The sequence below is a fragment of the Diceros bicornis genome, chromosome 7 (assembly GCF_020826845.1).
Source record: "Diceros bicornis minor isolate mBicDic1 chromosome 7, mDicBic1.mat.cur, whole genome shotgun sequence".
Taxonomy (NCBI): domain Eukaryota; kingdom Metazoa; phylum Chordata; class Mammalia; order Perissodactyla; family Rhinocerotidae; genus Diceros; species Diceros bicornis.
Window position 1 is genome coordinate 43,796,178 of NC_080746.1, and position 25,219 is coordinate 43,821,396.

The 25,219-nt window shown below is 35.2% G+C and overlaps 1 protein-coding gene across 2 annotated transcripts in view; it reads left to right on the top strand.

Annotated features, from left to right (window-relative positions):
• Positions 1-25,219, top strand: part of NOX4 (NADPH oxidase 4) — a 140,004-nt gene that overhangs the window by 30,255 nt on the left and 84,530 nt on the right. For both annotated transcript variants that reach the window (XM_058545435.1, XM_058545436.1), the window contains 4 exons: positions 1,122-1,219; positions 4,549-4,576; positions 11,382-11,454; positions 16,119-16,199. In XM_058545435.1, the coding sequence (XP_058401418.1) occupies positions 1,122-1,219; positions 4,549-4,576; positions 11,382-11,454; positions 16,119-16,199 (280 nt within the window). The remainder of the gene's footprint in view (positions 1-1,121; positions 1,220-4,548; positions 4,577-11,381; positions 11,455-16,118; positions 16,200-25,219) is intronic.

Consider the following 25,219-nt stretch of genomic DNA (forward strand, 5'->3'; position numbering starts at 1 on the left):
GGTCTTTGTGAGTAATTCAGAACTCTTGGCCTCTCTACATCTCATATTCTAGGTTGGAGAAGATTATAGAGTTTTCTAGTTTCTAAGCCATATCTTCTTTTGAACCACTACGCTCATTACAAGGTAAACTATAATGGTTTAGCAAGCAATTTCGGGTCATTTATCTCATTAAGTCTCTGATTTCTGTCACTCTCATTTTACAGAGGAGTAAACTGAAGCATCGGTAGGCGAGCAATGTGGCCAAGGAAACAGGTTTTCCAACTAGTTGACTGTTGTTCTTTTCAGTACGTTACAATGTGCTGTTACTTCAAACCTAGTTTCCTACAAGAAAAGATTGGGAAGGAAGTAGCACATTATAGTTCAGTGCACAAGATCATTTGCTCCTTCCTTGTCCAACCTCCTCAAGATCATTTCTTTTCCCTGATCATGCCAAAATGAATTTGTCTTCAACTCTTTAGTAATTTCCTAACACTTTTATCTTTTGTGTGAGCTCTGAGTCAGTTGAGCCCTCTATGCTCTGCCCTTGTAGGTAGATTATTAAATGGTGATTATTATTTTCCTGAGTTTTTATTTCATGAAGTGGTTACCAACACTTTTGCTGATGGGTTTAGGATATTATGATTTGAATCTGTGGATTGTGAAAAATTTCAACCAGTTAAAAGTCTTTCAGTGGGCCTGTTTTATGTTGAGTGGCAATGAAGTATACAAGATATAAAACAAGTTTGGAGCTAGGGGAGGGGTGCAAGAAGTGGAACATCTAAAATATCTGAGAGCTACTTCAATAAATAAATAAATAAATGCCCATATTATTATACCCATACTTGTGTGTGTGTGTGTGTGTGTGTGTGTGTGTGTGTGTGTGTATGTTTCTAACTTTCACTTACTAGGGTTATTTTATTCCAGCCTTTGAAAATTCCATTACTTTATATGATTTCTAATGCTAAAACTGCCTGTAATAAAGATTTTTTTGTGTCTTTAGAACTTCCCTTTTCAATTTAATATTTTATTGCTCATATAGCTGTCAAAGTTTGACCCAGTCTTTTCCTTGGGGAAAGGAACTGACTCCTCTTCATACAGCATGCCTGAGATCCCACTGACTTGTGCCTGGTGCGATTCTGTAGGTGTGCACGTGGCTGCCCATCTGGTGAATGCCCTCAACTTCTCAGTGAACTACAGTGAGGATTTCGTTGAACTGAATGCAGCAAGATACCGAGATGAGGTGGGTGGTCTCTGTCTTCTCATTTTACTTTCCCTTGTCGTGAGATGACTAATGAGGTCTGTGATTTTCACAGAAAATTTGCACCTTGCTGCTCCTTTTGAGTGCTTTTAAAATGTACTTGTCAAGTTGAGTTTTATTCTTTTTCAATAGAAAATATAGGTAATTACTATTTCATGGTCTCTCCTGCTGAAAATGGAAGTTCAGAGAGTGTCTAGTTTTTATATTCTGCAGTGTTCAGATGGTTGCCACTCAGGCCTGCCTTCTTCCTCCCAACAGTTTTTGTCTAATTCCTTTCAGTGGAGACTGTCGACAGTGCTGTTACAGGGTAAAAATCCTTTAATAACTCAGATACTGTGCTTGGGAGAAAAAAGGGCAGAAAAGAAGGTTGATTATTTGAGGATCCTAAATAATCAATATTTGACTTAAAAATATTATTGAGTTTTAATGATTCACTGTGTTTTGTTTTGTTTTTAACCCTCAAAATAGATGATCTGAGCTGATTTCTGTAGCAGGCAATATCTGACTTAGGGGTGCTTTTGTCCATGTGAAGCTGCCCATACAATGAAATTATATGTGCAGGGTGCTGGTCCAGAGCCTGACGAACAAACAGCACGTACACAACCCTGCTTAGGTCTCTGTTGCTTGGTACAGGGTGTCCTCAGGCTGCCTTTGATTTATGAAGCTAAGACTGCGTCAAAACCGAAGTGCTCAGTGTCCCAGGGGATCAGAACCCCACCCTGTTCTGATAAGTCTGGTAGTGACTTAATAAGATTGTTTCCCAGCTTTGCGCAGTCCATTTTCTCCTCCACATATCACAGGAGTTATCTAAATTAATACGGCTGCAATCATGTGCTTAACCTCCCTCCCCAAACAAAACAAAGGTAAAAGTAACCACAATCATGGAAACAAATCACAAAACCAAAATAGCAAGCAGCTTTCCATAAATCCCTTGACTATACTAGTATTTTTGAAAATACCAATGTGATTTAATTGATCTGTGTTGGGGCCAGGCATTGATCTTTTTAAAAAGCTCACCAGGTGATTATAGAGTGCACCCAGCATTAAGAACCGCTGAAAAGTCCAGCTCATTAGCATGGCAGTGGAAGGTCTTCACATGTGATGATTTCGGACCAGAGCCCCCACTTCTCCCTGCCTGTCTCTGCTTCTACTCATTCCTCCATCTTCCTCTGCCCATATCACGTGGGGTTACTTGTTCCTGCTCTACAATGCAATTTCCTCTTCTGTCTTTTCCTTCTTTGCTTCTCTCTTTTGTTTTATAATTCATATGTCTTTAATAACTATAATGGTTTTATCATTTTAATTTAATATACTTTCGCTTAATATTCCAATATTTTTAGTCATTTTAGGGGTTTTATTTATTAAATTTATTTCATTTTAAGAGTGATGTATGCTCAATATGAAATATTTAAAAACTTCCAACTGAATGAAAAGTGAAAGCTTCTCCTCTCAAAATAGCCAAAGTTGATAATTTTATGTTTTCTTATCAGGTATTTTGAGTGGTATTTTATAATACACATTCCTCAGCAATTTACTTGTTTCCGTACATATATGTGTTGTGGCTTGCTGTATCAGAATGTATAGGTCTATCTCATTCTCTTCATATGAAAGAACCATAATTTACTTTTAGCCTTTTCCTTTTACACAGATGTTTAGGTTGATTCCAAGTTTTTGTCATGAACTGCACTCCAATAAATTTAATTTTTCGTACAGTTCTGCTAGGCAGATTCACAGAAGTAGAAGTTTGTTTTCAAAGGTATGCACATTTTTAGTTTTGATGAACATTGCCAAATTGCCTTCAAAAAAGGCTTCAACAGTTTACACACTTCTACCAAGTGTATCAGAATGCTTATTTCTACACCTCACCTTTTTTTTAAATTTTTGCCAATCTGATGGATGAAAAATGATAACTCATTTTAATTTATATTTCCCGTTTCTTTACTTCCTTCCTGCCTTTGTTTTTCCCTCCCTCTCTTCTTTCTTTTAATAAATATTTTTGAGCACCTACTAGGTACCAGCAATGTGCTAGATGACAATGAAAAAACAAACACAAATGCACATATTGTATGCATAAACAGATGTATTTTTCTGTGAATTGTCTTTGAAAAAGATGGGTTTGTGCCATGCACCCTACTGTTTTTCTTTGTGCTTTCACCGTGCCTCCTCCAGATCTCCAATGACCCATCCTCCAACTTGTGACTGTGGTACATTCTTGATGGCCTAGCTAAATCTGCGTCCTCTTGTCATCGTGAAACCATCTCTTAGTCTCACATTCCATCTTCGTTCCCTGGCAATGTTAATTATTTCATCTTCTGAGTTTCCATAGCTATTTATTCATATTTCTGATATTACCACTTTGTTCAGCCTGTTTTATATTTTTACCAGTTGTTTATATATTAAGTTTCTCTAGATTACCCTCTTTAACCATGTTTCTAATACCAGGGGTAGAAGTCATTTGACCTGAGCCCGATGAGAGCTACTCCTGAGCAAGTGGTCCCTGAAATTACATCATGAAAATGATTTCCTACTTTTGTATATAGGCTGGCCTGACCCCAGATTCACGGAGGCATAAGGAAACAAATTCAAAAGTTGTGCAATATTAAGCAGCATTAGGATGAAAAATAAATCCACAAATCTACTGGGAATTGATCTAAGTTTTCCAGAAGATAGAAAGGGAGTTAACTGTAGTTTATTACACCATGAGAGATATAGTTTAAAGGAAATATTATAATAACAATATTAATGTTTTGTATTTCTGAGTAATAGGAACCTCTCCTTATTTGAGTATCAGCACTGCTTTTCACAGTATTTAAAACATTGTACATTCTCATTTGGTATTCTTTGCACTGAATTTATACTGTACAAACACCCCTACATATTTTACCACATTTGATTCTCAGCATCTTGACACCTTTAGGTGCAGTTTGGCAATTCTGGTAGACAGTATATATTAATGTTTCCACTTTATAGCCAAATAAATGAGTCTCAACATAGTTACAGGGTGGGCTTCAGGCCACTGCCACTAGCTTGTAATTAGCCATTAACATGAAAGCCTAGGCCTTCTGACTCCTCATCCAGTGCTCTTCCTTTCTCAGATGGATAGACTTCTCTGAGTTGGATTTTGTGCTTGTTATAGTCTCCTTTAGTGTCATAAAAACATTATGAAACTTAATCGAGTCTGTCTTATTTCTGTTGAGAGAACAGTATCTTACATACCAAATATATGGCTCCTATACCCTACAGACTCCTTATAGAATTTTATGTTATCAATGTTTTATTTTTCAGTCAAATTTTTTTTTCCTTTTTCTCAGGATCCTAGAAAACTTCTCTTCACAACTGGTAAGTTGCTATTCATTGCTCTTTCTGAAGATTCAGGAAAATCTTTGCAAATAAGCATCATCAGATTGCACAGCAATTAGATAAAATATGTCAAAATAAAACATATGGAAAATTTGCATATCAGAACAAATATTAAGAGTTCAAGCATGAAGTTGCAATGAAAACAGAGGGACAGGCAAACCGTGGGAGTTTGAATGAATGAAGAGTAAAAGTGACAGAACGCATTTGCCTTCCATATATTCTTCCAATAAAAACAATATCATGTCATCTGCTTTTTGAGGCCTTGTTTTGTGTCCACTGCTGTGGCAGGTACTATTGGGGACAATACACATGGAACAGGTTCCTGCTCTCAAAGTGTTGGAAAGAAACACCAAGCACTCTGAGTGTCAATGTAGTTCTTATAATTCAGTAATTTAGTAGGACATTTTGTGATCTTAAAACCTATAAAAAAGAGGAGAAACATTCATTAAAATCAGTTATTTTTCTTGAAATGTGTCTCCTTTTTCATTTGTAGTTTATTTTTTCTTCTCAAGTATATTGTCCATGAAATCTCTGTCTAGACTATTAATTTGTTAAAGCACATTTGAACGTCTCAAAGTTTTGCCCTGATGTTAGTACAATTCTTACTAAAATTCTCTTTCTCAACCTTACATTTATAATGATGAAAGGAGAAAATGTATTTTGGGGATGTTTAGCACATATTTCAGGGATAAGGACGATTGGGTAGTTGAGATGGTCTGTTAAAAAGGCTTGGCTGTAACATACTATTAAGGATCAGAATTGCATATGGGGCTGACACATGACTCTGTCACATGCATTGTTTTTCTTTTCAATCAATTTTATGATGGAAAATAACAACAATTCAGGTGTTTTCCCTCTCCATGTCACAACTATATATTTAGATTTATAAAATACGTATCTTTTCTGCCTGTAGAAGTATGATATTTGGCACTTGCAAACTTTTTACAGTTTTCTCTTTAGGAACATAGTTTAGTTTTTTTTACAACTTTGCTCATGGAAAACATGTTTTTATTTAAGCTTTAAGAGTGAGATGAGAAATAGAAAGAGGAAAAGCAGAAAAACAAAACCTTATGTGTGAATCAATGTGTTTTTTGGTTCACATGAATTAATTTGAGACGTAAACAAGAAGTTTGTTTTGATATTATTTTCTACAACACATAGTTGAAGCCTTGCAACATTTGAAATGCTTAAAAAAGGTTAGTTTACAAAGACATCAAAAGATTTCCTGTATGACAAACATATTACATTAAGAAACTTAGGGGCCGGCCCCGTGGCTTAGCGGTTAAGTGTGTGTGCTCCGCTACTGGCGGCCCGGGTTCGGATCCTGGGCGCGCACCAACGCACCGCTTCTCCGGCCATGCTGAGGCCGCGTCCCACATACAGCAACTAGAAGGATGTGCAGCTATGACATACAACTATCTACTGGGGCTTTGGGGAAAAAAAGGAGGAGGATTGGCAATAGATGTTAGCTCAGAGCCGGTCTTCCTCAGCAGAAAGAGGAGGGTTAGCATGGATGTTAGCTCAGGGCTGATCTTCCTCACAAAAAAAAAAAAAAGGAAAAAAGAAACTTAGTATAATTAATACTTCTATATAAACACAGGATCTCTTTAGCTAGCACATTGGATCTCTCCACCTTCCTATGTTCTTTCCCAGAAGTCCCCATGAGTGGTATTAGACTAAGAAGAGACAATACTTATAAAAACAAATTTTCTAGTTCCATCCTAGATAGTCACTGGAATGGGACCTGGCAATTTGTTTTATTAACCTTCCCATGTATCTAGGGAGCTACTGTTTCACCTGTATGGAGCGTCTCATCATACTCTTGAGCGTAACTTCTCACCACCACCCATCTTTTGCCTACTCTCTTAGCTTACTCTCTTTTTTTTTCATCTGGTCAACTCCTGCTCATCCTTTAAGTCTCAGCTGATGTGCCCCATCATGCACAAATTTGTCCCTAGTTCTACTAGGCAGAGCTGGTTTCTTCTTGCCCTGGGTTCCTAAAGATACATAGTAAAAATATATGTTGCAGAATAATTTATTTCCTTACATATGTGGTCTTTTCCACTTGAAGGTAATCTTCTCCAGGATGAGGCAGGGCTGCCCTTAGGGCATGAGGGCCCCAGGCAAATATTTTTTATAGAATTTCTGTCAACACAAATAACTTGAATCACCCCAAATCAGAATGTCAGCATTGTATGGTGGCCTAATCTCACTTAATTTCATGAAAGAAATGCTATGCTGGCCAGCAGGAGCCAGCCGCTTCCCAGACCATCAGCCTGGAACAGGGGGCCCCTGAAGTACGAGTTTAGAGCTCCAAGGGCATCTGGTTGATCCCACTGAATAGTAGCAGCTGAGAGCAAAGCAGAATCTAAGGATGGTAATGGGATGAGTGACACTACAAATAGACTTAGTGCAGCTTTGTGTTACTGATATATCTCTGACTAAAAGTATTTTATCTTTGAATGTTGTCAGGCACAGGGCCTAGAAAAAATTAAGTTCCTAATAAAGGAATGCATGCATGTTTTCAGATGATTCAGTGACAAAGAACATTTTTTATTAGTTGGTATGTTTCTTAGATTTTAGTTTGTTTAATGTTACATAGAGTCTTCCCTCTCTCTGTCTTGAAGAGTTTTTCAATGTAACCTAGGACTGAGAAATTAAGATTGTCTTGTAGAAAATAAAGCCTGTGGCAGTACAAGTGACATAAAATGTGGTAGTTAGACTCACTAAAAAAGAAATGTTAAAAACATCCCAATTAAGAATTTATAAAATAAGTTTAGTAGACTGGATTATCCAAACCTTCATTTTAAAATGCTAACTACATAGCTCCAAATTTGATGGTACCCTGTATGATGAGAATAGAATGAAGAATATTCAATTTCCATTAGAAAAACCCTCATAAACAAATACAATTATGTTTTTAATTATGTTGGAATAAACAGGACAATAAATACAAGATGGTATATTTCTGACCACATCTGGGTATGGATGAAAGTAATTCCTCAGGTTCATCTAGAAATGGCAATATAGTGCGATCATTCATTTTAAAGGCTACTAATTAATGAGTATAAAATATTATATATAAAGCAATAAGAATAAACATATAAAGGAAACAAGTAAAGGTTTTGCTTCATGACTTGAAGGCCTCAAAGAATTCACAGTGTACTTCGCTTTGGCAAGTAACTTGACCCAGTTAGCTTAGACGAGCCCAGTAATTTCCAAGCTGTGCTTCCTGATTCTTGGAATGTGCATTGTAACAGAGGCTAATATATTGGGACTTAGCTGAGCTGTTATCCAAGACTAGGTTAGGGTGCCCTTTGGTGTACCTTGAAAACTCTCAATGCTTAGCTCTCTTTTAGCACTTAATGCCCTGTGTTGCAATTGCCTGCTTTCCTGCCTGTCTCCCACACTGGACTGGGATTTCCTTTGGCACAAGATTCATTTTATCTCTAGCACTTAACAGTACACTACAGATGCCCAGAAAACATTCACTGAATGGATAAAAGCTATTTGGGGGCCGGCCCGGTGGCGCAAGCGGTTAAGTGCGCGTGCTCCGCTGCGGCGGCCCGGGGTTCGCTGGTTCGGATCCCGGGCGCGTACCGACGCACTGCTTGGCAAGCCATGCTGTGGCGGCGTCCCATATAAAGTGGAGGAAGATGGGCACAGATGTTAGCCCAGGGCCGTCTTCCTCAGCAAAAAAAGAGGAGGATTGGCGGATGTCAGCACAGGCTGATCTCCTCACAAAAAAAAAAAAAAAGCTATTTGTTTAACTCTACTATTTGATACATAGATCTTCTCCACACCATCCCAGATAGGTTAGCCAGTCTCTGTTTGTTTAATTCCAGTGACAGAAAAAAAATAGCTTCTTAAGGTAGTGCCCCTCCCCCTGTTTTTGGGCCACTCTAATTGTAATAAGTTTTTCTTTTCATTGCTAATTATAAGTAAGTTTTTCTTTTTCGTTGATCTGAAGTCTATTACTTTGTAAATTATAAACTCTGGTCTTTTTATACTTTTAGGAGATAGGAAAAATGAATTCTTTAGATAAAAGAGATAACTTCCTAAATCTGAAAGAACATTAAAAAACATTGAATTAATTCTTCTTAGTTTGCTGATGAAATTCAGCAAGACTGGGGTTTGGCCTAAGAGACAGTAACAGAAGCATAATTCCAGGCTATATGTGCCATTGGTCAGGTTTTCTGGGGCTTCTACTTCCTCTTCAAATGACTGTTAACTATTTCACCCCTCTTAGTCTTTCCAATATGTTTTCCATTTCCGTGTTCTGGTCTAAAAGGAGTTCTCTAGTTAAATAAGTTTGAGGAAATCTCTATTTAAATTTAAACTAGTTTCTTGACTTTAGTACTTCTCAGAGACTTTAACACACTAATGTGCTCTGTGACTCTTCAAGGATTTTTTATAGCATTTTTTCATAGAAATTCATATCTCAAGGAATTAATGTTTAAATAATACACTTTGGGAATTACAGCTTTATTCTAAACATACTTGGTTTTTTCAGGTGTCCTTCTGATGAAGTGATTTGCAGACATTCCAAGACTTCTCTTGGCATGTTCAGAACCACATAGAAAACCTTGTATGTAGACACAGTAGATGTTAATAAAGCCCCAATAAAATTATCGGAAAGGCCTCTCCAACCACAAATTTCACATGATGGAGTCATCTGGGATTCTATCATTTTGTTATTCACTTGGTCAAATAAGGACTTTTTAAAAAAAATTTCTTGAAGCCAGAGAGACAGACCTCTTTTTTTTCTTCTTCAAGTTTATTGAGTTTTAATTGAAATACACTAAATTACACATGTATAAAGTATGCTATTTTATTGGTTTTGACATATGTACATACATATGAAACCAAGACCAATATCAAGATAACAAGTATATCCATCATCTCCTCAAATTTTTTGTGCTCCTTTATAATGCATCCTACCCTCTATCCCGCCTAGCAACTGATCTGCTTTCTATCACTAAAGAATGGTTTGAATTTTCTAGAATGATATATAAAAAGAATGGCAGAGCTTATACTTTTTGGGTTTTTTTGGGGGGGTGTGTGGCTTTCAGTCTAATAATTGTGTGATTCATCTATATTGTTGCATATATACCGACACTTCATGGTTTTTTTACTGCTGATTAATTTTCCAGGTACAGATAATACCACAATTGTTTATCCATTCATCTGTTGATGGAGATTTGAGTTGTTTACAGGCCTTGACTATTAAAAATAAAGTGACTATGAAATTTTTGAACAAGTCTTTGTGTGGATATGTATTTGTGGGGTTTTTTGGATAGATACTTGGGGATGGAAAGGCTGGGTCATTTTCTAGTCATGCTATTCTTTTTAAATAGCATTTTTTCTATACTTTTAGTCTTACCTTACCTTACCTCTAGGAAGTAAGTTCTCACCTGGAGCAGTGGGAAAGAGGGTGGGAAAGGGGTACCCTGGGAAGCAGTGTAGAGAAGAGATGATTGGGATTAGGCCCATCAGGGCAGGGCAAGTTTTGTCAGGCTTCCAAATCTGTGTATTGGGAAGAGTGAGGAAGAGAGAGTACTCAAGTATTAAGTGTCCGAAGACTAACTCCCTTATTTCTCATGTGTCCCTTTACAAGTAGAAACTTGTTTCTATTGTACTAAGGTTTCTAATGTTGTTATTTTCCCATGATTCTAAACCCTCTGGACTCTTAATGATGCATACCAGTATTGCTCTTATATAGTACTGAGCTTGTCTGCTTCTGCAAGTGGCTTGTATTTCATGATAGCCCTTCTGTTTCAGAGGTGGTTTCTTGGCAAGAAGAGAAGTGGAGGAATGTCTATACTTTTGGAGACAGAATTGTTTCAGTAGCTTTTCTCTGTGGCCTGATTTAAGGTGGAATCTCTCAGCTAGGGCATTTAGGACTTACTGTTGCTTGTATGATTGTAAGAGTAAATAAAGGCAACTTATAGACAGAATATTTTATTTGGTAGTAATAAGATACTAAGAAATGAGACGAGATTTTAGCTCTTTTCGATATAACATATCAGCTGTTCATTTTGGATGTGCTATACAAGCTAACACTGGATTTGTAGCAATCTATCATGTCATTAATTTTGAAAACTAATGTATTTACACGTTTTCTTCCTTTTTAGTAAATGAATGTTATGTCATATCTGAAGGACTGATTTTAGCATGTTTTCCATACTAAAAGGAAATATGTCTGCAAGTGTTCTTAAAACATCAGCACTGTAATTTTTTCTTGAAATCTACCATTTTTTTATTCTACACTTGAACTTGTGGTTTTAGAAAGCTTTAGGTTTTGTTTATTTTTTTCTTTAAAATTATTCCAGGTAGTGAAGCTCAAAAGAAATTATTTGAAATTGAAACCGAAGGAGCTACTAGTTCCATAAAAGTGGGCAGCAGAGAGGAAGGAGTTTTAGTACTATAGGGGAGAAAACCCAGACAGAAGGGTATTAAATGTTAACCCTGTCCTGTTACATTAGCTGTTGACATTTGGTAAAGTATATACCTGTAGAAGTGGATACATATTCACCATTCTGAGTGGAATATTTGGAAATACAAAAATGGACTTTCTGGCAAAGGTGGAAAAGCCTCTGTCTTAAGGTTTTTGAAATTGTGCTAATTGAAAAAGGCTTTTGAGAGGAAACATACGAGAAGGTATGAAATTTCAATTGCACTTCCCACAGAGCAGCATAGCACTTTGGATTTTAAAGTAATATTTTTTTGTACTTTTTTTCTCAGTATGACTTAAGTTAAAACGGACTTATGTACATTTTTATAGTTCCTGGCCTGACAGGGGTCTGCATGGTATTGGTACTATTCCTGATGATTACAGCTTCTACATATGCCATACGGTAAGTGTCAGAGTCATTCTTTCAGTGTTTACTGGTCAGATTATTTAGATTTTCTTCAGATTATCTACATTTTTATATGTACAAAAGTCTTGATTAACCAAAATGCTTAGCTAATGCAATATCCGGTTTATGGACTATTCTGGGTAACTAAGAGTGAAGTAGAAACATTTCTATATATCATTTCCTGTTTTTGAAAAATCTCTTTGTATTAGTCAAATATTCTGAGTTGGTAAGGAATTGTGTATGGAGACTTCTTGATGACTGAGGAAATTTGAGTTCTTCAGGGTCATCTTTCTGAAGGATAGTGTATCTCTAGGTGACATGGGATTGAATTCAATGTGTATGCACAGGGACCTTGGGAATTCCTAGGAATATATTGCTTAAAGTTATTTTATGACTCATATCCTGATGTGAGTTTGTTTTGCTGTGATTTAATGCAATATTCTAAACAAAACTTTGGAAACATGGTTAGTTAACATCTGCTAAAACAGTAGGAAATATCTGCATTCACATTTATACTTCTAGTCAATAGATTTTGAGCAACTGCAGATATACATTTTCATGAGCACTTTCACATGTTCTTTCTGATGGATGCATTCTGTTTTTCACAATATTGTACAGTGTCTTATGTTTCTGGTCAAACCTTTTTGATTAAGAAAGCAAAAAGAAGAAACTATATATTCTAATCTTCAAAAATCTTCAATCATTCTACTTATTCAGATGTGAAATTTAATGGAAACACACACATACACACACATATGCCTTGAAAATAATTGCCTAGTAGTATATGCAAATGAATCTATCCTTGCACTTCTGAACACATCTGGGCACACATACACACACCCCAAAACCTTACAAATCAACTCATCACTCAGGGATTAATACTATAAACTTTCTGGTGTCTGTGTCTACATACTTGATCCTTCTTGCTCTTGCTCACTCATCCCCATCTCGTACTTCCACCAAAATCACTCTCTTTCTCTCTCTTTTACACTCCTGATCTCTCTCTTCATATATCTACATATTTTTACCAAAGTAGGATCATATTATATGCCCTGTTTTAAATCTGCTTTTTACTTAAATATGTGTTATGGACATTTTTTCCACATTAAAAAACATTTCTCTATCATTCTCTTTACTGAATGATAAATGATATGGTAGCATATCACCATATAGATATGGATTATTCTCCCAGTCCCCTATTGTTGGATGTTTAGGTTGATTCCATTTTTTCAGTATTTCAATTCTGAAACAAACACCCCTCACTCATATATCTTTGCATACTTTTTCAATTATGTTCTAAAGAAAAATACCTAGACGTAGAATGGCTAGGTCAAATGGTAAGTACACTTTTAAGACCTTTCATAAGAATTAAAAAGCACCTTACAGAAAGGCAAATCTCTAATGTTAGTCAATGAGAGTCCCAATTTTGTGAGGAGAAATTTTATTTTAATTAGGTAAAGCCTTCATTAAAAAACCTTACTATGCAGAAATAGAAGTACAATGATGTACACCTGAAATTTTTACAATGTTATAAACCAATGTTACTGCAATAAACAAAAAATTAAAAAAAAAAAAACCTTACTGTTTCAGTTTTACGAGTTCTTGAAAGAAAATTAGGGCATCTGACATATTTATTTGTAAGATTGAAGATATATTTTTATATCTTCAATTCTGTATCTTATAGATTCTACATCTAGCAAAAAAATCCTTAATTAAGACAGAGTTTTGTAAAATGGAATATAAAGATCAGGTTCTGTGCTCACCTGAGCCATTACATTTGTGCTCATAAACAATTCAGTAAATGTCTCTTAATCTTCAGTTTTTTCATTTGTTTAAAGGAGATTATAAAACCAACTCCACTTTTCTCCAAGCTGTATTGTGAGAATTATGGAATCCTTAAATGGTTCATGGAGAGAGTCTTTGTCTATCTTTCCTCTTTACCAGTGAGGAAATAAAGCATTAGAGAAATTAAGCGAATAAATATGATTCTAATGTTTGATTTCTGATAGTAGAATGTAGTGAAGTAATTCACTGATGGTTCAATATGGGTCAATCTATTAAAACAAGTAATATATCCTAATAACAGATGACAGGAATAGAAACATATTTTCATCTCAATAGATTTTAAAATAGCAGTTATTAAATCTGAACTCTAATTCTGGATTAAAATAATCAGAGTAAACTAGGAATTAATTTTCTTTACAGAATTAAAAATCATAAAAGCCAGAATTGAGATCATACTTACTAGTGAAGCTCTGGAGACATTCCTAAGAAAATTATGAAAAAACAAAAGTGGTATTTTTAATTCCACCGTTATTTACATATGGTGATAAATGAAACTTTTTTTTTCTTTTAGATTGACGCTGAGCTAACATCTGTTGCCAATCTTCCTCTTTTTCTTTTTTTTCTCCCCAAAGCCCCAGTACATCCTAGTTGTAGGTCCTTCTAGTTGTTCAATGTGGGATACTGCCTCGGCATGGCTTGATAAGCAGTGAGTAGGTCCCCGCCCAGGATCCGAACTGGTGAACCCTGGGCCGCCAAAGCAGAATGCATACACTTAACCGCTGTGCGACCAGGCCGGCCCATGAAACATTTAGAATTATTAAAAAGAAGGCAACAACAAATTGTCATTATTTCCAAAAAGGTGGATATAATTGTTTAGCCAGAAAATCGAAGAGAATTATGGAAAAAATTAATATTATACCAAATAAAAGATTTGAAATAGGTAGAAGTATACAAAACAAATATTAAAAAATAGCTCTTTTATATAATGGTTATAATTAACTTGAAAATTGAATAAAATCAGACGATATTACAATTGCAACAAAAACACAAAATATCTAGGAATAAACTTAATAAGAAACAAAGTAAAAGCTATATAGAAAAAACATGGAACTTCACTGAGAGAAACAAGTAGAGATTTGAATGAAGACTGTATACTGCAAAGATGGAGTTCTGCCTCAATTACTTTATGGGTTCGTTGCAGTTTCAATCAAATCTCAGATAGGTTATTTTGTTTGTTTTTTGAATTTAGCAGAGTTCACCTGAGAGAATATCCAAGTTTGTGTTCCAAAAGAGGAGTAAAGGGAGGTTGTGCCCCACTAAACATTAAAATGATTAAGCTTTAATACCTTAAAACAGAATAGGACTTACTTGCAAAAATTACCAAGACATCGAACCAAGGGGCAGAGCTGATAGAAGATTCCGTGAGAGTCTTTGCTGTACATAAAAAACTGCTAAACAATGAAGGTGCCCTTACAAACTTATGAGAAAAATAAGGCTTAAGTGAATGAAATTCTAGATAAATTAGAGTTAACTGTAAAAAAAAATGACACCATTAAAAATTTAAAAGAAACTTTAAGTGGATATTTATGAGACCTCAAAATGGACAAAGAAAAATATAGGAAATATTTGACTTTCTAAAAATATGAAAACTAAAACTTCTGCATGTCAATATACATTATAAAAATTGAAATGTGAACATATTATTGGGCAAATTATTACAATTACATGGAACTAGTACATTGTTAAAATTTAGAGAATTTACACACAACAATTAAGAAAATTATGCTGTAGGAAAGGGTAATTATTATGAACAGATAAGTCACAGAAGAAGTAAAAGTGAGTAACACACAAATGAAATAATACCCAAGTCCACTTATACAAAATAATGAAAACTTATAGAGTCTGAGTTTGGGGAAACAGGCATTCCTACTCCACGGTTGGGTTTGTAGTTGATAAATATGTTTTCAGAGAATATTGGGCGTTGTGTATCAAAAGCATTACAAAAGTGTGCCCTTTGATCTAGCAATTCCACTTCTAGGAATTTGAATTTAAAAAGAATCAGATATGTGCAAAAGGCATATGTTACAAGGATGTTGATGATCTTGTTTATGACAGCAAAATCTGTGAATGAAGTAAATGTGAAACAATTGGCTATTGCTTAAATCAGGGGTTCTAAAAGATTCTGGGAGTTGTATCAGAATCATCTAAGTAGCTGTTACAAATACCTGCCCTCCACCTCCAAGATTCTAATATATGGATATCCACCCAGACATATGAAATAAAGTAACTGTTCGTCTTTTTACTTCTCTCATACATTCTATAGACCGTGCTTCTCATACCTCTTCCTTTTCAGACTCTTTCTCTTCCCTCAGGGCAATAACACCAAGGTTTTGTTTTTAAGTTATACTACACTGTCCAGGAAAAGAATATAAAATTTTGATGAGTATTTATTTAATTTCTCTACATTTCAGTTTCCTTTGAACTACCCTTAAAATATGTATTTGGATAGAAGCATTAGTTGTTTTAGAAATCATTTGCAAGTTGAAAATATTGGTGAAAGGATAGCAAAGTACCCATTAGCAGGCTATTGTCTGCTCCTTAGCCTTACATCATAGTAACTTTACAATAAACACCTTATTATAATTCTTTCCATGTATCTTTATTTGAAATACACAGAGCCTTAAAATGATGAAATGTTTCTTAGAGTTTTTGTCAATTGTCTCTGTATAGTATGTTAATACTTTGATATTAATAGATAAATCTCAGACGAACTCATATTTTAACTTTCTTATATTGTGACGTGTTTGAAACAATGCACAACCTTTTTAGTGAGATGGAATGCAAAGTGACATTGAAACGAAATTGTTTTTTTTCAGAGTTTCTAACTATGACATCTTCTGGTATACTCATAATCTCTTCTTTGCCTTCTACATGCTGCTGATGTTGCATGTTTCAGGGTAAGTTAAAAAAAAAAAATTTTTAAAACCATGCATGCCTGAAAATGGGGTAATGAGAGACAAATCTATAGGAATTTTCATAGTAAGTGATAAAATTATTTGGTTATTTAGAATTGAGGGTAGTTTCAAGAATGGAAGAAATAGTTCTATTTTTGGCATAGCATGTTTTAATAAAACTATTATAAAAGTATATTAAAATGGAAAGACAGAGTTACTTCTCCCACAATGTCATAGTTTTTAAAGCCCCCTGTAGTTACATCTTGATATCCTCTAAAGGAAAGTTAGCAAGAAGTGAAGAACTTCGGTAAGATATTCTAGTTTTTGTATTTTCAGAAACTCCTTATGTCTTGCTGCTGCAGAATTCTAACAATGGAGATACCTGTTTTTAGTTTAAAAAGGCCTAGAGGCAGTAACAGTTGCAGAGAAAACCAAAGATTTATGATGACAAAAGATAGGGATCTGTCAAAAACACCAGAAAATCACAAAGTGAAAAAAGAAAATATCCTAAGCTTGTTATGAAGAATATACCCAAAATATTCTGAAAAGTATGTGGACCCAAGCAGTGTAATCAAAAGTATGTTGCTTTAAACAATCCATTGGTTAGAGGAAGGATGTAATATATTTTTGCGTAAGCGTAGATCTGCATGATTGTCAGGAGTAGACTTGTGGTTTTGGTTTGACACTACACGTGACACAGTAGGCCAATGTCTGGCATCAGGTTCCCTTGGTTTAGCAGAAGGATACAAGACAGAAAATGCATCATGTCGGTAGGATAATGTCAGGTGCTTCTTCAGTGGGAGTCTCTATAGTTGCTCAGGAACCATTTCTACCTCCTTTCCCTTACTCCACATGTAGTAACTCAATTGTAAGATGAGGGTACCGTATGGATAGGCATGGACTACCTTGCCTTGGGTAAGGCTCATGCTGCACAGGTATAATATCTTGGTAACAGCCCACGTCTCCTCAAGGGATGCCCTCAGTTGCAAGAACACGCTGCACACAGGAAGCTGAGGTGTGTGAGTCCTAAAATTATTTTATGGTTCATTCACCATCCTTCTGGTCCAGATGCATCCCACCAATAATAAACAGTGTTGCCTGGTAATACAGCTGGCATTCCCCATTTATCTTAACCTAAAATGTTTCCAGGAAAACAGTGTTTAGAGAAAGGTTTGGACTTGCTGTTAATCCTTCCTTCAGAATGTTTTATAATGTACTTTGTCAATACAGTAGCTCATATACATAAATTATGTATTTATTTCAGGATACATGTTCAAAATATTTTTTCCCCCTGATTTTGGAGACTGCTGGTTTAGACAGCAGTATTAAATGGGTCTCTATCTCATATGTTCGGCTAGACTTGTTCTGTGCCATGGTTCTAGAACATAAAGTTGTAGAGCATCAGAAACATGGCCACAGATTATAATCCCAACTTCCACCTAGCCATTCCTGCCATACAGGGAAGAGAGCCATAGTCAGTGGAAGCTCTGGGTTCTATTTATTTCCCTTTGTGGCAATAATACGTTCTGTGGAGCATTAGAACCCCAAGAAAGCCCTTGGTAGAGAAAATCTGCTTTACATTCTGTTCTTTAAATGGCTTGTTTGCCTGTCCAGGGCTATTATGATAAAATGGACTATGAATAAGGAGGTGCCACTAATAATAATAACAGTAATTCAGAACAGTTATGTAATGCTTATTATAGGCGACGTATAAATTCAAAATGATTTAGATGTTTTATGTCATTAAAAGATCACAATTTTATAAAGTAAATAATATTGCTAAACCCCTTTCACAGGCAGGAAAACAGAGATTTAGAGAGAGTAATTAACTTGCTAAAGTTTATTTAACTAATGGATTCAAATCCGGGCATTCAGACTCAAAAATTCATATTTTTTACTACTAGGCCCTGTATTTTTTGCAGAGCTGTGTACTCCTGAGAACTGGTCTTCAGAAATTTTTAAAAGGTTAATATCTTGACTTGTCTGGGATTGTGATCTATCTGTCTATCTGTCTGTCTGTCTGTCTGTCTGTCTGTCTATCTACCTACCTACCTACCTATCTTTCATCATCATCTATCTATAACAGATAAGAGAAAAGTGCAATCATTTGTTAGTATAATTAATTGTGCATTCTTTTGCCTTAATGTTGTACTCAATTAAAGCTCTGAAAAAATCTGTTTCTTTGTAATTCAAAATAGAATCTTTTTTTTTTTTTTAACTGTTCAGGAGTGCAAACAGGCTTCTTAAGTTTAAAAAGGATTATATTAAGAGTTCTTTCTCCATTTTTTTTTAAAGTAAAGGAAGATATATTTAAGTTTTGATTTTACTTTTATAAATCAAAGTTCATAAAGTGACTTTAATTTATACAAAGATATAACAAAAGGCATCTATAGGATGAATTATGAATAATCTATTATACCAACTGAATTAGTAGTTCTTTACGTATTATCAGTAGAAATGAAGAAAACAATTATTCTAATACTGAGATAAGCATCATGCAACAAGTACACAATACTATCAGCATTCTCTAGTGCACATTTTTTCCCCTATGAAGTTTATTTTTTTAATTGTAGTATAATTAAAAAATAAACTTGTGTATATTTACAGTGTACAATGTGATGATATACATATATGTTGTGAAATGATTACCACAATCAAGTGAATTAACATATCCATCACCTCACATAGTTGCCTTTTTTTTTTTCTGGTGAACAGGCTTAAGATCTACTCTCTTAGCAAATTTCAAGTATACAGTACAGTATGATTAACTATAGTCGCTGTGCTGTACATTAGATCCCCAGAACTTATTCATCTTATAACTAAAACTGTGTAACTCCATGAAGTTTAATTTGGAAGAAAGCTACATAGATTATGATTCTGGTGTGGGAAAAATTACTACGGGTAAATCTTAGAGCTTACTCAAAATGGAACATTTCTCTAAATGTTCTTTTTTGTTGATAAATGATCTATCTATAAGTAAATCTATTGAAGTTATTATCATTTGTGGCAATGTTCTCAACAAGGGGTAAACGAACCCCTTGAACAACAGTTCATGTCTGTAGTTATGAAAGGCCTTGATAATTTCATTCTCTAGCTTTCGGTTATATGAGTAAAGTGCAGTCATTCAAACAAGTTTCTTGGATTTATATTGAGATTTCTGTGAGATAATATGCTTTAGATTCAAACAGAAAATCACTATTTGCTAGACGTTTAGTCCGCTCTCCATCATTGTGCTGAATACTATAACAAGGGGTAAAAGAACAATATAATATATGATCTTTAGTCTCCCAGCATTGGGAATTAGTTTGGAATAAAAAAATCAATTGAAGAAGCTAGAGATAATTTTAGACTGCATATTTCTCAACTGTAAACATATTTTATTTATAAGAATTCTAGTGGTTCAGAGAATTGAAAGATCAATATGGGCTAGAAATTTTAGAAAATTTCAGGCTTCAGGGACGAAGCGATTAGAAATTATTGACCGGTTTCTCTACCTAAGCAGACTTTTGCAGTAAGAGGAGCAGTTACTTCATATGATTTTGTAAGATCAATTTTTTTTTCATAGAATCTCAAATTTTGAAGGAAGCATAAAAGATGTCATGACCAAGCCTCTTTTAATCTTCCCCCCAGTATATCTAAGTAAACATCTAATTCTGGACAAGCCCATTCTGTCTGTGGAAAGCTCTAATTCTCACAAGGTTCTTTCATTTTTGAACCAGAATTTGTCTTATTTTAATTTCTATCCAATGATAGAAAAGTCTGTGACTCTGGAAGCCAGGGAAATTAAGTTCCTCTCTTTCTCTAAATTCTGTTCATCTGTTCCTTGTATGATAGTATTTCAAGTCTCATCATTATTCTGAACATTCTCCTTTGAACATATTAATAGTTAATATTCATTGAGTACTTGTCTTGTACCTTACTAATGTTTGATCTCATTAAATACTCCCAACAGCCCTGGTAAAATGTGTTGTTCTTGTTGTTATTATTATTCCTGTTGTCCAGGTGAGAGAACAGGTGCAGTGACAGCTGAAGTAACTTGCTGAAAGTCATGGCTAGTTAAGTAGAAGAGCTTGGGTTTGAACCCGAGTGTCAGATTCCTGAGGCCACATTCCTCACCACTCAATTACGCTGGCTGCAGTTTGGCACAGCTTCCCTGCATCCCTTTTAAAGTTGGAAACCAAACTAAATGCAGTGCTTGTGGGGTACACGCTCCGACATTGGCAAAGTGGAAGTCGCGCCTTCTTCGCTCCAAATATTGCAATAAATGTTATTTAGGACCCAATTATCTTGTTCCATGATTATATGTGTCCTTAGCTTAACTTAGTGTTTATTCCTATTACCTATATTTTATATTTTTTTCATTACTTATAAGCAAATCTGTTGCATGACATTCTAAAAATACACGTTTCATATACACTAAACTCAGACGTTCCTTTTCCGTGTTCAAATAGATCTTTAACGTACATGAATTTTCTTTTCTAAGAGGTCAGTATAGCATGGCAGTTACGAGCTACATCACTTAATAAGTGTATAATCTGGACAGATAATTTGACCTTTCTTTTTCTTATCTATTAAATGGGATTAATAAAAGCACCTACATCATAGAGTTGTCTCACATTTACATAAGTGAATGCAGCGATGTAGGCAGAATACAGAAATAAATGTTAGCAGGAAAAAAATTATGCTTTCATCAATACAATAGCTGTGTAAGGAAGAAACTCCACATTTAACTGTTTGACGAATCAGTTCTTTTGGTAAAGACACAGCACTTTTGAAAAGCCCAGATTTTCCTATCAGCAAAGTAATTTGATGAATATATAATAAAAACTGCTTAGCAGATCAAAAGAATATTCCTGAAAGGGCAACAATTTTTATAACATTGTTAGGTCTCAAAATTCAATTGATTTTAACAATAAAGGTTGATCCTGGGATTTACAAGACAAGCCTTCTGCTGAGGAATTTTTCTTCTAAGTTTTAATACATCTTTCTAGGAGGTAGCTATTTGAGTGCTGTATTAAAGATATTTCAATTCAGAAGATATTTGGGGGAAAAAAAGCCAAAACTGTTTCCTCTTTCCAGATATGTATGTAATTAGACATTCGTTTCCTCATTTTCATTTGAAAAACTCATCAGAAGAAGATACCTACTGCCATTTTCACTTACTGATACAAGGGATGTTGGAGGGAAAAGCAATTATGAATGTCACAGAGCCTCAGCCAAGAGCCGAACCCTACTCCTTTGAAAGGCATGTGGAGGGAATGCACTGGAAATGAGATTTGACAGCCTAGCCTCTCAATCTTACAATAATCACTCCCACTGGCTTTAGCTTGGGAGTATTGCATGGGTAGTAATTGTATTTTATTTTTTTATTTACATAAGAGAGGAATTATAAAGTGAAAATTCTGGAAAAGAGAGGGGGAACGTCCTCCTCAAATATGTGGATGGCAATGAGAGCCAATTAATAGCACAAATAATTTCTTATGCCAGCTCTGCTGGCCATCTCAGACCATATTTTATTATCTAAATGATGCCTGGATTATTCTTTTAATAAGAGCTCTCTGCTATTTGAGACTACTTGCTGACAAGAGTTCATTATAGAGCATGATTTATATTCTATTGGAATTATTGTTTCTAGGGGATTTAAAAGGAATGGTTTTCTATGTGCGTGTTTCTAAAAACATTTCTTCTTTAAACCAGGGGATCACAGTGGGAAGCCTTTGTCAACAATGACATTAATGAACCAGAGGCACTGTCGGCTTCATAGGAGTTTAGGCTCAGAAAGTTAACCAGAGTTAGACAAATATTTGTGAGGTTAGGTTTGTTGTGCTGAGTTCTCCTCCCTCCACCATGTCCTCAGGAGGAGGAAATTAAGGATATACTATTGGGGCAAGGAGGTATTTATGCAATATAGTTAAGTGTTAAAAGTTGCTGATTCCCAAGTATCTTGTTTTTTAGAAGCCACTTGCACTGAGGTCTCTCTTTACCTCACTGATGTGGCAAGAGGAGAGGCTCGTGTGATCTTCCTACTGGGGAAGGGCACCTGCTCTTCTTAGAACATCAGTGGGAACTTCGGTGAAGCCCATGGAAAGGAAGGCCGAGAGGTAGTAATGTTAAGCCTATCTATTCTAGCACTGAGGGAGAAAAATTTTATTTCCCCATATTTTCGTTTAAGTTTTCCTTTCCTTGTCTCTAGATTTGCAGTGACTATATAATTTATTGTCCAAACCAGACACTTCTGAGAATGAAATGGGATACTATTAATAATTAAGTAGTGGCTGTGGGTAAACCAGGACATGTGGTAATTCTACCTATTCCTGTGTGTAGGGGAAAGTTCCAGGGAGGCTGATGGACTGCTTTTAAGGTAGGCTTTGAGCTGGAATCACAAAAGGAGACTTTTCCTCAAAAAGGGGATCTGCGTGGGTATTTGGGAGCCCAGATCCTTAAAATAATAAACATGGTAGGTTTGCCTAGCTTTGTCCCACTTTAGAGATTATAACTAGATGTCCTCTACCATGGCAGGTAGAATGTTGAGGATTTGAGTGTTCATGATCGTGGCTAAATCTTTTGCATACTCTCCATCAGTCTTACAGGTGACCTCTTCTGAATACTTTCCAGATGCTTAATTTCTGATGGGTCTAACTTAATTATTGCAAGTTCGATGGCCATTATTTCTACCACAAAGTCCTACTTCTCTTTCAATAGAGTAGGAGTTCTTAACGTGGATTCACGATCTCTATGAATCGTTAATTGATTCAGGGGATTCATGAATTCCTGAAATACACACACACACACACACACACCACACACACACACTATATCTATCTATCTATATATCTATATCTGTATCTATATCTATACCTATATATCTATATCTATCTATATCTATATCTATAGCTTTCATTAGATCCCACAGCAGTATGTGGCCCCAAAGAAGTTAAAAATAGCTGAACTGAAGCCTCTTAAAGCTAGATTTTTACATAGAGCTATAATATTAAATGTACACATTTTATATCTCCTGCTTAAGTTTTATCCAGAGTTTAAAACAATGGGTTGTGGATAAAATAAGAACCACTGGGGCAATTTTCTTCTCACATAAAGGCTACTGTAAGGAGAACTTACCTGACAAATATAGTTATGGACTTATCAATCACATTATCATTTTAGAGGGTAAGAATGATAATATTCATAATAATTTCCAAAGTTTAGAAAATATTTAATATGAAACAGGTACTGTTCTTAGCACTTTACTCATATATATATATAGTGCTTTTTAAAATACAGCGCCGTGAGGTAAGTACTGTTCCTCTCCTTTTGCAAATGTGAAATGAGACACAGCAGGTTAAATTCAATGACTGTCCAAAGCAATCCAGCTAGAATATGAAAAGGCTGGGGATTGAACCCACACAGTCTGGCCCCAGAATCTGTGCATTTAGTTCCTTCCCTTTTCTTGAATTATTCATTCAATTTGGAAGGTATCCTTGCTTATGAATGAAATATGTTCGTGTCATGTAAACATCTAGGATATCTTTCCAACTGATCTATATAAGTTGGTGAGTGCATACGTGTATGTTTGTGTGTTTTGAGTAAAAAATTCAATTTTATTACAAGTTACATAGATTCTAAGGTTTTGAAGGTGAAATTTACTGCTCCCAAAAAACAGTAAGAAGAAAATGCCTTCTTTTTGGTACTGCTTTATAAATGGTGCAACCTTGTTATGGCACGTAATAACAAATACAATAACTTTATAATTAATCTCATAATAAAATTATATTTATGTGATACTTTAACCTCCAGAATTCTTCCACATAACTTGAAAATAACAGTGAAAAAAAGCTAGGCCCTAGAGTAGAGCCAATAAAAATACAGGGCAAGAGATACTCGTACCAGTATTTCTGTTGCCGCACTGTGTCTTTGTAGCTCTTCATTCAGCAAATAGGTTGTCCACATCTTTTCGAGTCTGTTACCAAGCCTCAAAGTGGTACCTGCCATTGCTAACAACATAGATTAAGAAGAATGGAAACTGCATAGAGAATAAGAAAAAAGAAAGAACCTATGTATATACTCCTTGAAAATGTCCAAGGGGAAGAGAAATTCACATAAACACCAGGTATCCAGAAGTACAGACTATTAGGCACTACATAAAACCTTAGGTAAAGAGAGAAAGTCAGGTTGTAGCTGAAGTTGTAGTTGAATAGTAGAAATTTCCGGTATTCTCTTCTGCCTACCCCTGTTATGTTATCTGTGAGTTCCAATATGAAAAAGAAAAGAACATAGAGCAGAGTGATATATCCTAGGCAAACTAGTATTTTGGGGGGTAGGAATGTTTCTTACCCATCTTTATCAATGGGATCCCTTTCATATGTCATCACTCATTCAGTATTTGTTGAATTAAGCTGAATTGTATTAATTGGCTTTTAGTTAGGAATGTGTTGTCCTTCCAAGTCCTTCCAATTTTCGTCGATTATCAAAGCATTGAAGATACCAGTAAAAATAATCTGTGTATTTGTTTAAATGTAACTTGGATTCCCATTTGGGAACTGTCACTTATATTCAGTGTTATCTAGGTAATAAGTTATTATGGCAGCTAGTATATCGATTCCTGTGCCAGAGAAATTAGCTTGACTATTTTGGTCATATTGTAGACTGGCACATTTTTGTTGAGGGTTTTTGTGTACTTCTATGGCTAAAATTCTTTGGATCACAGAAGGAAAAAATTTCATCTCTATTTGTTTCCTTTCACTTTTTCGTTTTGAATTTTTCACTTAATTGTATAGGATGAATAAAATTCCGGAGGAATTAAGTCTTTCTTATATGGAATTCAAATCCCCCTTGTGTAATATTTACATGTTTTCCATATGTTAATAAATATAACCTTATATGGAGTTATGATCTTTAAGACATGTATGTGTTTTTTTCCCACTTCTAACTTCTCATCCGTAGGATTAATTTTCATTTTTATGTAAAAAGTGATTTTTCTGTATAACAATTCTGGACTAAAGTCTTATGATTTGTTTGCTTTCTCT